The sequence below is a fragment of the Penicillium malachiteum genome, assembly GCF_028827825.1.
Source record: "Penicillium malachiteum strain IBT 17515 chromosome Unknown utg000001l:1.0-8184562.0:1.0-8186909.0, whole genome shotgun sequence".
Taxonomy (NCBI): Eukaryota; Fungi; Ascomycota; class Eurotiomycetes; order Eurotiales; family Aspergillaceae; genus Penicillium; species Penicillium malachiteum.
Genome location: NW_026643094.1, coordinates 4,113,650 through 4,127,087, shown reverse-complemented (window position 1 = coordinate 4,127,087; position 13,438 = coordinate 4,113,650). Strand labels below are relative to the sequence as shown.

General features: G+C 46.8%; 5 protein-coding genes across 5 annotated transcripts; 4 read left to right on the top strand and 1 right to left on the bottom strand.

Moving 5' to 3' along the window:
• Window positions 1-183: 183 nt before the first annotated feature.
• N7483_001564 (putative phenol 2-monooxygenase) lies at window positions 184-2,189 on the top strand (the record flags this gene model as incomplete). The annotated part of the gene is made up of 5 exons (XM_057085001.1): window positions 184-693; window positions 752-1,627; window positions 1,698-1,872; window positions 1,941-2,057; window positions 2,110-2,189. 5 exons carry the CDS (start codon window positions 184-186, stop codon window positions 2,187-2,189), a joined length of 1,758 nt encoding a protein of 585 aa, XP_056951150.1.
• Window positions 2,190-2,711: 522 nt separating this feature from the next.
• N7483_001563 (uncharacterized protein) lies at window positions 2,712-3,369 on the top strand (the record flags this gene model as incomplete). Its single annotated transcript, XM_057085000.1, has 3 exons — window positions 2,712-2,782; window positions 2,871-3,275; window positions 3,336-3,369. The coding sequence occupies 3 exons, from the start codon at window positions 2,712-2,714 to the stop codon at window positions 3,367-3,369; spliced, it is 510 nt and encodes a 169-aa protein (XP_056951149.1).
• A 437-nt stretch (window positions 3,370-3,806) lies between these two features.
• N7483_001562 (golgi SNAP receptor complex member 2 family protein) lies at window positions 3,807-4,670 on the top strand (the record flags this gene model as incomplete). The annotated part of the gene is made up of 4 exons (XM_057084999.1): window positions 3,807-3,809; window positions 3,885-3,957; window positions 4,005-4,186; window positions 4,233-4,670. The coding sequence occupies 4 exons, from the start codon at window positions 3,807-3,809 to the stop codon at window positions 4,668-4,670; spliced, it is 696 nt and encodes a 231-aa protein (XP_056951148.1).
• Window positions 4,671-4,896: 226 nt separating this feature from the next.
• On the top strand, window positions 4,897-6,080 carry N7483_001561 (malate dehydrogenase; the record flags this gene model as incomplete). Its single annotated transcript, XM_057084998.1, has 4 exons — window positions 4,897-4,959; window positions 5,013-5,130; window positions 5,191-5,435; window positions 5,487-6,080. 4 exons carry the CDS (start codon window positions 4,897-4,899, stop codon window positions 6,078-6,080), a joined length of 1,020 nt encoding a protein of 339 aa, XP_056951147.1.
• Window positions 6,081-6,667: 587 nt separating this feature from the next.
• Window positions 6,668-9,476, bottom strand: N7483_001560 (ATP-binding protein; the record flags this gene model as incomplete). Its single annotated transcript, XM_057084997.1, has 3 exons — window positions 6,668-6,826; window positions 6,875-8,778; window positions 8,843-9,476. 3 exons carry the CDS (start codon window positions 9,474-9,476, stop codon window positions 6,668-6,670), a joined length of 2,697 nt encoding a protein of 898 aa, XP_056951146.1.
• Between the last annotated feature and the right edge of the window lie 3,962 nt (window positions 9,477-13,438).

Genomic DNA, 13,438 nt, shown 5'->3' with positions numbered 1-13,438 from the left:
ACAATCAGTTTGAGTGAGGTACATACCAATACAGTAAACTGCCCGCAATAAAGCAAGTACCGATTTCGGGATTGGTTCCGGACCCCGGGATTCATCCCGGCAGTACTGATACAACACTTGCACTATTTAATAACCATTCCCCACGGGGAAATATCAAAGTGCACAGACAAAACTTAAATTGCAATGGAAAAATTCGACGTGATTATTTGTGGCAGCGGCTCTGCTGGCTTGTCAGCTGCTCTATGGCTTGCGAGGCACGGCATTCGATCCAAGATCCTGGAGCGCCGGGATGGTCCGATGAAGATGGGTCAAGCAGATGGTGTGCAATGTCGCACAGTTGAAATCTTCGAGAGCTTCGGTGTCAGTGAGGAGCTACTTCGCGAGGCGTATCATGTGCTTGAAGTCAGCTTTTGGGCAGATGATGGCACTGGCGCTATCAAGCGAACTGGCAGGACTGCTGATACGGCACCTGGGTTATCTCATCAGCCTCATGTTATTCTGAACCAGGCGCGGATAAATGGGTTGCTTATTGAGTTGATGCAAAAGTATAATGATCAGAAGATTGATTATGGGTACAACGTTGTCGATCTGCACATCGATAGTGCTTCGCCCAGTGATTTGGATGCGTATCCTATCACCGTATCGGCGGAAAGGGACGGAAAGATCGAGAAGTTTGCCGCGAAGTATGTGTTGGTAAGTTGTTCCTTTCTCTAACAAATGTGACCCGGATCTTTCTAACGAAAAATAAAAGGGCGCTGATGGTGCGCATAGCACGATCCGGAAAACTCTTGATTTCAAGATGGAAGGTGATAGTACCGATTCAGTTTGGGGCGTCATGGATATGATTCCTCGTACAAATTTCCCGGATTTCCGCAAGAAATCGACTATTCGTTCCAAAGCAGGAAATATCTTGATCATTCCCCGAGAGGGTGATAACAGAAACCTGACCCGATTTTATATTGAAATCGGGCAAGGGACAAACGCCAAAGATGTGACATTGGAGGATCTCCAAAACCGTGCAAAAAGCATTCTTCAACTATATGAGATTGAATTCGTTGAGACAGTTTGGTGGTCTGCATACTCAATCGGTCAGCGCCATGCAGACTTCTTTCACAAGGACTATCGAGTATTTTTGGCTGGGGATGCATGCCATACACACTCCCCAAAAGCTGGACAAGGGATGAATGTTAGTTTCCAGGATGGTTATAACATTGGATGGAAGCTTGGAGAGGTGCTTACTGGTCTGGCGAGTCCCTCCATACTTGAGACATATGTACTGGAGCGAAGGAAGACTGCTATCGATTTGATCAACTTTGATCGCTACTTCTCCAAGCTGTTCTCCTCTGGAAACACCACTCCAGCTGAGTTTCAGGATGGATTTATTCAGTCAGGCAAGTATACAGCCGGACTGACAGCGAAGTATAACCTTTCGTCAATCACTGCCTCGGAGTCACAGCTGGCATCGAATATCACGGTGGGAATGCGACTTCCGAGCGCACATGTCGTCCGTTATTGTGATTCAAAGCCACTGCAGCTAATGTCAAGGCTGACATCTGATGGCCGCTGGCGAATTCTCATTTTTGCTGGTGATCTCTCAGTTGGAGAGAACCGGGCCAAACTTGATACAGTGAGTACACCATAAGTGACAGTTAACGATGACACTACACTATTAGTATGCTAATACTAGTATTTACTAGATTGGGAAGTACCTCACATCGGAAGATGGCCCAATCCGCACTTACACACCTTCCTCAGACGATTTTGATAGTCTCATGGAGTTGATTATTGTTGGTCATGGAAATCGGCATGATGTTGAGCTCGAACAGATCCCAGAATGCTTCTATCCAGTGACAGGCAAGAACCAGACCCGAGGTATTTTTTTCCTTTCCCGAAGAGCGAATACATGCTTGCCCATTAAAACTGTCGTACTAACAACTAAGACTTACACAAAATCTATTACGACGATGAGAGCTATAACAAGGGGCATGGCCATGCATACGAGTTTCTCGGAATTAACCCGAAAGAAGGGGCTCTGGTGGTGGTCCGACCTGATCAATGTGAGTCACCTGCTTATTCACTCACGAATACTAGTACTGATCGAGTCTACAGATGTGTCTGCTGTTCTGAACCTGCGTGAATACGAGGAAGTTGGCAAATTCTTCGGAGGATTTCTTTTATCTCAGCGCTGAGTATGTACCTGTACCCAGGTGGTCCATGAATAAAGCTCTAGCTAACATAGTATACAGGAGGTATCAAACCAGTTCTAGGTAGAATATATTGTAAATAGATCACTTGTACATTGCGTGATGATGTTTTACTAGTAGATAAGAATTCGTATTAAAATTTGATCTGGTGATACTACCGAGCAGATGCGACGTCAGTGGCTTCCGCTCATGCCAGTGCTCCCATGCTCCTGCACAACATTGCCCAGCGTATATCTAGATCTATGTTTGTACGAGAGCAGCATAGTTAGAGTGAATATGTCAAAATTGGAATAGAAATTATGTGAAATAAATAGAATACCTACTATAGCGGATAAGTATAAAACTGAAAGTTGGCAATCCATGGAAGAATCAATGACGTGATGTCACACGGCACCTGGGTAGCTTCCAAGGTTTGGTATTAAACCTCAACTTCCCCCTCTCTTCAAATTTATTCGTTCTTCCTCTGACGAATTCGCTTCTCTTTTCAAACACTCTAAAATCTACACAATGTCTTACGCCGACGCTGCTGCTAAGGGTCCCAAGCAGACCCCCGAGGAGGTAATTACCGAATACTACATGTGATTTCCCGAACTCAGCTAACAACTCAATAGGCGTAAGTCGGGTTTGAGTCATATGCGAAAAGACCATCTTTACTAACGATTATAGTCGCGCCCCCAAAGTTGGCGGCATCTACAAGGACGAGTCCGAAAGCACCGCCTCGTTGATCGATGTCGACTCCCCGCACGTTAACATCGTGGACTCCGATTTCCCGGAGAAGGATATCCAGACCACCACCCAAGCCGAGCGCATAGAGCGTGAGGCTGCTGAAGCTGAGCAGCGCCGAGTTCGCGAGGCTGCTGGGAAGAAGGCCAAGGCTAAGGGCAAGGGTGTGGGTGCCAACGCGAGCAACCCTGTCTACATCACCAATGCAGTTATCGGCGCTCTGGTCGGAGCTGGTCTCGGATTCGGTGCCTACCGCAAGCATGCAGAGGGCAAGCTGTCCTGGGAGCTTGTCGGTCTTGTATCTGGTGCTGTTGGCACATTTGCCGTAGCAGACTGGTTCGTGAGCAAGTAAGCAGCCAACAACAGCAACCTATTGCTACGGGTCATTTGCTAACCCGATTGTTCTAGGTGGTTCTTGCAAAACAAGTACCCTCTCAAATAGAGGCTCCATGATTTGACTCCTTGCTGAATTATTGTTTAATAATATACCATCCCTGCTCTTCAGATGTGCATTCTGTATGGAGGAGTTTCAAGGTTGCGCTGTACCAGTATAGCCTCAATGATAATTGATTTTATTATGTTTATTTGATCGGTAGACCCAGTATAAATGATTTATAGCAGTATTTGAGTAACAAGTACACATGTGGAGCCTGTAATTGTGTAGTTGCTCAGGCTGAAGAATCCAGACGTTTCAATTCAGTGCCTGAAGGCGGTCAGTGGTGGAAACATGTGGCTTCTACGTGGAGCTTCACCATGTTGTTTTCTCTTTGCTAAGAGACGTTAATTTATTCTGGTGCCTCTGAGCAAAGCAGCTCTTATTAATTACACCTTTCTTGAAAATATCAAAATATCCTGAATCCGACAAGGTCTCTGCACATCATGGTATGTACCTCCCATACATTCTACTATGGCACCCGCTCATACAGATAGAACTCGCTCTTCAACTCTGCTCTGAAGCAGTCTTCAGCCATTCGCCGTGATTTAGATACATTTGCACAATCACCAGCTACCTCCTCAGCCGCTTTACAAGGTATGTGCGTCAGCTAAACCAGTTGAATGCGACTGACTGTTCTGCAGGCCAAATTGCGGCATCATTAGCCTCTCTATCTCGCACAGTCGATGATTACTCCGCTCTATCAAAGAAAGAATTGATCCCAGAAAAACAACAAAAGGCGTTTGACCGGGTGAACAACTTTCGGAGTGAACTTACAGACTACCGGGCGCAATTCGAAAGACTGCGCAAGGAGCGCGAAGAAGCAGTAAGTACCAGCTGTCCTTCAATTGAATTTCTAGCTAACTCTCTAGCAATCATCAAACAACCGTAGTGAGCTCCTCGGTCGCCGACCACACCATGCCGCCACACCTGAGAACCCATATGCACAGCCCAACCTCCCTCAAGCCTCTTCCGCCTTTGCGCCCTCCGGTCTGAGCTTTGGTGGTGGACCTGGCGACCAAACACGAGAAAGCCATGCGCTTCGCGAACAATCCTTCTTCTCCAATACCAATACTCAGCTAGACGATTTCCTAGACCGTGGTCGCGCGGTACTAGCGGATCTTGGACAGCAGCGGGAAGTCTTAAAGGGCACACAGCGCCGATTATATAGTGTTGCCAACACATTGGGTGTTAGTGGAGACACCATCCGCATGGTTGAGAGACGAGCTCGACAGGATAAATGGATCTTCTGGGGAGGAGTGGTGATTTTCTTTTTGTTTTGTTGGCTAGTACTGCACTTTTTGCGTTAAATTATACCATTCTTCTTGTAGCTTTAGCGATAGCGTTGGGAACAAATTTAATTCATCAATTGATCATAAAAAATAAATACATCCATAATGTACCTCTCTTTCCATTACGATTTTGCCCGGTCGGCCGACCATCGGGACGTCGGAACAAAGTGGAGACCCTCACCGGCCACCCCAAACTCTTCTCCTTCATTTCTCCTTCTTTCTTCATCCATCCATCACAGACATAATGTTTGCCCGTCGTACCTTCAACCTCTTCCAGAAGCGCGCCTTCTCCGCTTCGGCCAGCCAGGTTTGTAAATAAATCTTTATTATTGATTGCGAATACTGACTCAAAATTCATAGGCCTCCAAGGTCGCCGTTCTCGGTGCCGGCGGTGGTATCGGTCAGCCTCTGTCCCTGCTGCTGAAGCTCAACCCCCGTGTTACTGAGCTCGCTCTGTACGATATCCGTGGTGGACCCGGTAAGAATACCTCAATTTAGCTCAATTGATCCATTTACTGACTTGTTTCTTATTGTTTAGGTGTCGCCGCTGATCTGAGCCACATCAACACTGACAGCACCGTTACTGGCTACAACCCCGATGCTGCTGGTCTTGAGAGCGCTCTTAAGGATGCTGAGATTGTCCTCATCCCCGCTGGTGTTCCCCGTAAGCCCGGCATGACCCGTGACGACCTCTTCAACACCAACGCCTCCATTGTCCGCGACCTCGCCAAGGCCGCTGCTAAGGCTTCCCCCAATGCCAACATCCTGGTCATTGCCAACCCTGTATGTCAAACCAGAGTGAAATCAAAACAAGAGCTCTACTAACCTTTTTAGGTCAACTCCACCGTCCCCATTGTCTCTGAGGTGTTCAAGGCCGCTGGTGTCTACAACCCCAAGCGTCTCTTCGGTGTCACCACCCTGGACGTTGTCCGTGCATCTCGCTTCATCTCCGAGGTCCAGACCACCAACCCTGCCGGCGAGAAGGTCCCCGTTATCGGTGGTCACTCCGGTGTTACCATCGTTCCCCTCCTCTCTCAGTCCGCCCACCCCTCCATTGCCGGTGAGGCTCGCGATGCTCTCGTGAACCGCATCCAGTTCGGTGGTGACGAGGTCGTCAAGGCCAAGGACGGTGCTGGTTCCGCCACCCTCTCCATGGCTATGGCCGGTGCCCGCTTCGCTGAGTCTCTGCTCCGCGCTGCCCAGGGCGAGAAGGGTGTCATTGAGCCCACCTTTGTCGACTCCCCTCTGTTCAAGGAGCAGGGTGTTGACTTCTTCGCCTCCAAGGTTGAGCTTGGCCCCAACGGTGTTGAGGCCATCCACCCCGTTGGTGAGATCAACGAGTACGAGCAGAAGCTCCTCGATGCCTGCCTGGTTGACCTGAAGAAGAACATCCAGAAGGGTGTTGAGTTCGTTAAGGCTAATCCTTAAATGTATCCCGACTGTATTTCTAGAGCAATATAATATATTGACTCATTCTACCCTGAAGATTAATGTGGAGATGCTATCATGAACCCCAATACATTATTCTGAATTTTCCACTTCACAATCATTAGCTGTAAGCTGTAAGTTATTTGCCTAGGTGTCATGTAGTAAACTTGGCACATTAGATCCCTGTAATGCGATGTAGAATTTGGTGAAGCCCACGCAGTTTCTGGTCATATTTTGCAACATTTGAATAATGTGAAATGAGGTTTTCAGGGATCAACATAGAAATTGTTCAATTTGGACGTAGTGTGAATGCTAGAATACTGTTGGGAAAGAAGAGCCCGTTTGTTGGCCCTTTAATTATGGGTCGACCTAGGAGAGAAGCTAACATTTGGCATGACCTAGAACTGATCGAGATAACTCACTTTACTCAGGCTATAATGTTCATCTGGGTAATCAATGCTGTGTTATTGTATTACATCTTACAACATTTAAGAAAAAGCTGATAATAGTTAATTTCTAAATTACCCCGAGCTCCATAGCTACACCGAATGTATTCGCCAATCTTGATTCTCCCATTGCAAAGCCAACTATGTGTAACTTCTCATTGCATCGAGATAACCAGAACCTCCCTTCAAATCCATATCGAAGTTCTCAGCTACCTCAAGGACGCGTTTGATATGATCCATAGACAGTGGCTCATGTTCGTTCACAGCCAGCGCTTGAGCCGTGCGCACGGAGTTCTTGATCTACATACTGTTAGTGTTGGTCAAGTAAATAAGAAGAAAGAGACCCACCTGTCGACCGTTGAGAGTGTGTCGTGATAGAGTGTTGTAGTCCTCTTCAGAGAATTCAGCTACCTTCACACCTTCAATGGCGCGCACTCTCTCCAGGAACATCTTCCAAATGCTACGCTTCGCCTTAGTAGCCAGGTCACCGTAGCGAAGAGCAACATGGATACGAGACTGGAAGGCATCATCGAAAGTTTCAACACGGTTGGTGGTTAAGAAGAGAATGCCTTGGAAGTACTCGAGCAACCGAAGGAAAATGCTAACCAGGGCATTTCGGTGGATATCGTGAATCGAACGCTTCTCCAAGAAGATATCTGCTTCATCGAGAAGAAGAACAGCACCCCAACTGTGCGCAATGTCCAAGATTTTTGTAAGCTCTCCTTCCAGTGTTCGGGAATCAGTACCCAACTCGCCAGCGCTGACCATGTATAGCGGACGACGGAGCAGCTCCGCGATTCCTTCTGCTGTGAGTGTCTTACCCGTTCCTGGTGGACCATGGAGTACAGCAACCAGGCCGCGACCTTTGCCTTGAATCACATCATCCAGGTTCTGCGCAGCATGATATGTGTGTGACTCGACCAAAGCCTTCACGATGGACTTCTGGTTGGCTGGCAAGACAAGGGAATCAAAGGCATCCTTGTCCCATTCGATATCACTGATACCAGAGATTGAAAGTTCCAACCAGAGCTTTTCGGAGAAGGCAAAGCCAAGTACAACTGGCGAGGCAATAAGAAGTTGGTCCTCAGTAAACTCTCTATCCAGAACACCACCTTCGATGCGATCCAAGTTCTCTTTCTGGATCTCTTGGCCATCCTCGTCAACTTCAACCTGCACAACACGAAGCGTGCCATCATCACCCTCGATAACCTTGTACAGTTTTCGAGGAGTGTCAGCTTGACTACCAGAGTCTGAATCTGAATCCGATGCACAGCAGCCACAATCACTCTCAGCATCCTCAGCATCGCTGCCTCGGTCGGAGAGATCCAGGAGATCTGGGTCTTTAGGCCGAACAGTACTGATGGGGTAATTAGGATTGATGCGTCGATGAATCGCAGGATCAATCATAACCCGACTTTCAATGTTCACCTTGATGACCGAGCGCTTCTTCTTGTAGAATGCCATTCCCTTGTGGAAGCGGTAGTTCATTCCACGGAGTGCAACGAACCGCTTTCCTCGTTCGACAAGACGCTCGCGCAGGGCATCAGCATCACGGTGATATTGCAGAGGGAAGCAGCTCAAGCTCGTGATCTTCCTCGCGCCCTTGAAGGACTCGACTTCGGCTGACATGGTACCAAAGCCGAAATCCTTCCCATCATACTCCAGGTAGCGACCTTCAATGCTGTACCATTGTCCTTTGATGAAAGATGACTCTTTGATGGCATATTCCACCTTGAAGGCGCGTGGCTCATCGGTGTTTCCGTAGGTAGGAGTATATGCGATGGTGTTTGGCTTGAACAGGGCCCACAAGAGATCGAAGGTAATGGTGTTTGCCTCTAACAGAGGATACAAAGTCTTCTTTGTGTCTGCATAGTCTGTGTCAAGGTACTTGATCAGAACCTTAAGGTGGGCAGCTTTGGTAGCAGCCGCCTTGCGGTTCTTCTTCTTTTTGTCATTGCGCGACTGACGCTTGAGGGTTTTCATGTATTGTCTCATCTCTTCCAAGTAGAGGAAGAGCATATTTGGATCAATAGTGGCCGGAGACTCGACCATGCTTACTCCTTTGACACCCTCCATGACTTTGCCCAAACTCTCTCGAAGAGCCTTACTCTTAAGATCGACAACCGTCTCCAGGTATTTGTTTTCCCACGAGAACCTTCTCCGAACGGTAAAAACGAATTGGTCAAACTCGTGCGCGTCATGATCCTCGGCAGATTCTTTGAGTTGGTATTTATGAACGGTATTGTCCCACACTGCCTTGTATTAGCTTGGGATACGTGTGGATGTATCGTGACAGTCCCTGGAATTATAACTTACGTTGATCAACTCGCTTGAACGCAGCCTTAGAGCCAGGCTTCTTTTTCTTCATTCGCTTTTGTCGCAGTGCCTCGGCAATAGGATCAGCGACAGTTCCCGTCTGGTCGCTTTGTTTGCGTAGGCGTTTGCGTTTCTTGACTGCGAGTTGTGCCACCAGCTTTCGCAGCAACTTCTCATCTACCTCTTCATCCTCGGTGGCTGACTCCTCTTCTGACTCACTTGATTCCTCAGAATCAGACACACTCACGGCAGCCTTCATCCGCTGCTTGCGCTTCTTTCTCTTCCTGTCTTTTAGAGCCCGCTTAGCCCGAGCCTTTGCTCGTCGATTCCGCTTACGGCGACCCGAGTCTGACTCCGAGTCATCTGAATCAGAATCATCATCTTCACTGTCCGATTCTGAGTCTGTAGAATCTGAGTCTGATGAACTCTCCTCAGTTTCTGGCTTCTTAGTTCGTTTCTTTTTCTTGCGGGTAGCGTCCGTTTTGGGTAGCTCTGATGCGGGTACGGCAGTTGTACCAGCATCCTTCACTTCCTTCACCGCTACTTCATTAGGCTGCACTGAACCATTTGCATTCTTAGTATCAGTAGGTTCAGCATCATGTTTGGTATCGGCATTCTCAGTGGGCTCCGTCATAGTGGAGAACTGGAGCTTCTGTGGAGAAAGAGAGTGTGGGGTAGCTTAGAGCCTGGGAATAATGTAAATGGCCACCTGGGCAAGGTTGGGAAGAAATAAACTTAAGGTAACTGGATTATCGAAAGTATCAAAAGTATCAGAAATATCAGGGAAGAGCATAGGAGAAAAAGAATTCTGGGAAGAAAAAAAAGAAAAGAAAAAGAAAAGAGAAGGTGAGACAGACGGGATTTAAGTCAAGGCTGATGCAAAGAGCCATCACAAATGCAGGCAAAAATAACCCCCAAAATATATCATGAAAACCAATCAGAAGAGCCCACGAATGTGACTGCGTTGGCATCCTGTTAATCCCTGCGAATCCGCTAGGCGCCTCACAAAACGCTGCGGCTCCGCCTTGATTGCTCGTCACACCTGGTGTTGACGTGGAACAGGGTTCGTGATTCATACTCTACTCAACACTCGATCGACGAGAATCCGTGCTTCTAAGGCTTAGCCCGCATATAGCCTTACCTAGGTACTATTGCAGACGGAGTATTATGTATGACTCACTCTGATCACATCCACGGCGCTTCCATCATGGCTCTTAATGCCGATCCCATTCCAAGGTTCCTTTGTTCCTACTACGAAGTAGCCCGACTATGCATTTTCGACAAGAGTCAGAAATAAAATTTGGCAGGGCTTAAATGTAAGCAGAATTCAAATTCAAACAGATTGAAACCAACGGAGTCAAAGTTAGTCTGGTTTGAAATCGAGTCCAGCCCCTGTGGAGGCCTCGGATCGGACGGCTCCACTAAGGATCGATTGGCTGATACAGCAGGTCAGAGTGAGGCTGTTCAACGAATCTGGAATACATTAATGCATAGGATTAGGCAGAATAGGCAGATAAACTCAATGTATACTCGGTGTAGAATAGTAATAGTAGAAGAAATAAAATTATTTCATCGTAATCTTCAGTATTCTAGTGCTACGTTGGTACCTGGATGAAGTATCTATTCTCTTCAGCTCTACGGAATATTACGATTCAACTTGAACCACTCTCCTGTCAGTGGTGACGACTTATTGCTATCCCGAACGACAGAATATAGCTTCAAGTTCCATCTCACGCATCCAAATCTTTCAAGTTCTTCGGCACCTGAGCCACGAGCGAGAAAGCCAAGGGCGCCAAGGATCAACATTGCCCCAAGGCAACTTTGATAAATATTTCCTCCGACCGAAAGATCTTCTGAGAATGCCCAAAGGCAATAGATAAATGGGTTCAAGATGGTAAGGATGCTGAAGTCAAAAATGATAATGATGATGATGATGATGATGATGACGATAACTCGTAAGAAGCGAATGGGTTTAGTACTACTCCGTGTATTCTATCGTAACCCCCAGTCTGTTCACGGAAGTAATAATCAATGTTGCAGGCGAGCTCATTCAGACTAGGTCAACTGCTGTTTCTTCATAGATAATTGTGTCCGTAAATGACCCGCAGGTGACAATGCAAAGACCGGGATCTGTCTGGTATCACGACCAGGAAGATGTCGACACAGTTGAAGAACTTGAATTCCTCGACTCGGAGCTGTCTATGATATTGTCAGAGTCTCCTTTGGGCTAGTTGGACATGGGAGGACTTGCTACAGCAGGTTCATCGCATCTCGTCACTTACAGAGTCGAAGCAGGTAAACTCGCATCATGGATGACAGATCCCTCGGGAGTGATAGAATAGAGAAGCTGGGATGAAACAGGGGTAAACAATCAGACATTGACTTACTGGCACTATCAGACGGTCCTAGTGAGTTGTAGGAACATTTTCCTACTACTTAATTGGCCGCATTTATACAAGCGGGATTCGTTCCAAAGCTCGGATGAATCGTTATAATAGCCGATGAAACAGGAGACATAGGGAGTAAGTATTTGAAATTAGTGATCAGCGCTGGCGACTTCGAGTTTGTCGACGTTATATTGACATAAACCCTCGAAACTCAACATTTGAACAATGACAAGACTCGGAGCTTCATACAGTGACTTGAGACACGATTCCAAGGCTCAAGTGCTGGTAGGTCAAGCTTGAGCTCATTTGAAGCCCTCAGTGCTGGAGTGCTTTACTAATATGTAGTACTAGTACTAGTAGTAATCATGTCTGAATGCTTTGAAGTATCAACACTAGCCCTAGAGTAGTTCCAATGTTCCAATCATATTATATGTCCCCCTAATGTCCCCTACCTACGGCTAAACGATCAGAACCCGAAAATTTAGGGATCCTCAGGCTGCCCGAAACTGAACATCCATCCCAAGGTCGACCAGTCGACGATCCAATAATAGTATGCACATGTGTGTAGTAGAGCGAACTATATTATGTAGATATGGGGTAGAGTCTGTGCATGAGGATCCATAGACGGCCCGCGGAAGTACGTAGTGCTAATAAAAGTATAGACTGGGAGTGGGGCTCGACGCGTGGCCAATACTTGAAGTAGCACTGGCACACTCGAAGACAATTGAATAAATACCACATACATCAAGAATATTGGTGCCAGTGGAAACCAATGGCAGTGGCATATAATCATCTTAATAAAAGATATTTGACGAGAGTTATCATATGGATGATGCTGTAACCGGCGAACATTGAACCTTGGAAGTGGCTCTTCAAGTTCAATGTAAAAATCAAAGACTCGGCGGATACCACATGGGTGATGTACTCGGTTAGCATTAGCATTTATGCAAACTGTTCATAAAAGACGGCGCCGACCTTGGGGAAGTACGGACTATGTACAACTAGGCACTGAAGTCCTATTATGATCAACTAGTATAAAAAAACTCAAACTTGGCCTCAATCAAGTTCAAGTTCTTCAACTTGCAGTTATCATGTAGATTCAAGGTGAGCAGCACCCTGTGGGGCTGAAAAGGCTCAGGTGCTTTCAAGTTCAACTTGTGCACTGGCAAGACTCCGAGTCAGATGTGATATCATATCCACGCCGGGTACGAAGTAGTATTGTATGCTCCTACAGATTCGGAGTGTCTTGCATCACTAGAAGATTAGAATATAATAATACCATAGGTACAGTTCGTTGCCCCAATGTTGTGGAAAAAGTTTGCGTTGAACACTATCACCGGCAGTGGTAGTAGTGCAGCCAGTGGGGGCCGGCATAGTTTGATTAGACCCTTGATTGAGAGCAGAGAAAAACAGTCAGGCTATATTGAGATCAAAGAATTAAACTTCTTTGGGTGAATTCATTCATCAGGTTTCAATCCCATGTTTCAGAATCTCGCCTAAGGCTTCGAGAGACCGCGACATCTCAGCCGATACATGCCTAGTTCGGGCGATCCGCCGTCTTGGCGATCTTCTTATTGTTAAACAAACACCCCCCGATGTCCTGACTAGGTTTAGCCTGTTAATTTGCAGAGCAGAGCCCAGATAGACTTCACTTTCCTCCAATCCTACATGTTGAGCAACTCTTTGCCATTGTCTCGATCAGTACCTACATGAGCACATCTACCGCCACCCATGACATCCATAATCGCTTGAGAAATCTCTTCTCTGCGTTCCAGAATGTAATTTACACAATTGAGTTGGAGGCGTTGATGGCTTACTAACGAAGCTCAATCAGGACAGGAGGCGTCCATTTAACACGCGTCCACTTGGCAGCCTCACGGGATATTAGTCTCCACCCACTCGGATCGCTGGCCACGGTCGTATGCGAGGCTGAGATTTCTCCTTTTCTGTTTCTGTATTACCATATTATTCATTATATCGGCGCGTTGATTTAAGGCATTTTACCCAATAAATTGACTGGGAGATGCAGCAAACCTCTAATTTGAAATCCGCGCTCCTCTCCCCAATACGCTCACTATATGCGACGGCAGTCATAATCATTGGAGCCATTGGTACAGGGAAATGGGGCCAACACCGATATGAACTTTTAGAAAGCGCCCGGCAAAGGTCAAATTCTTTTTATGCTCAATCTAGCAGGAGGAAATTAATC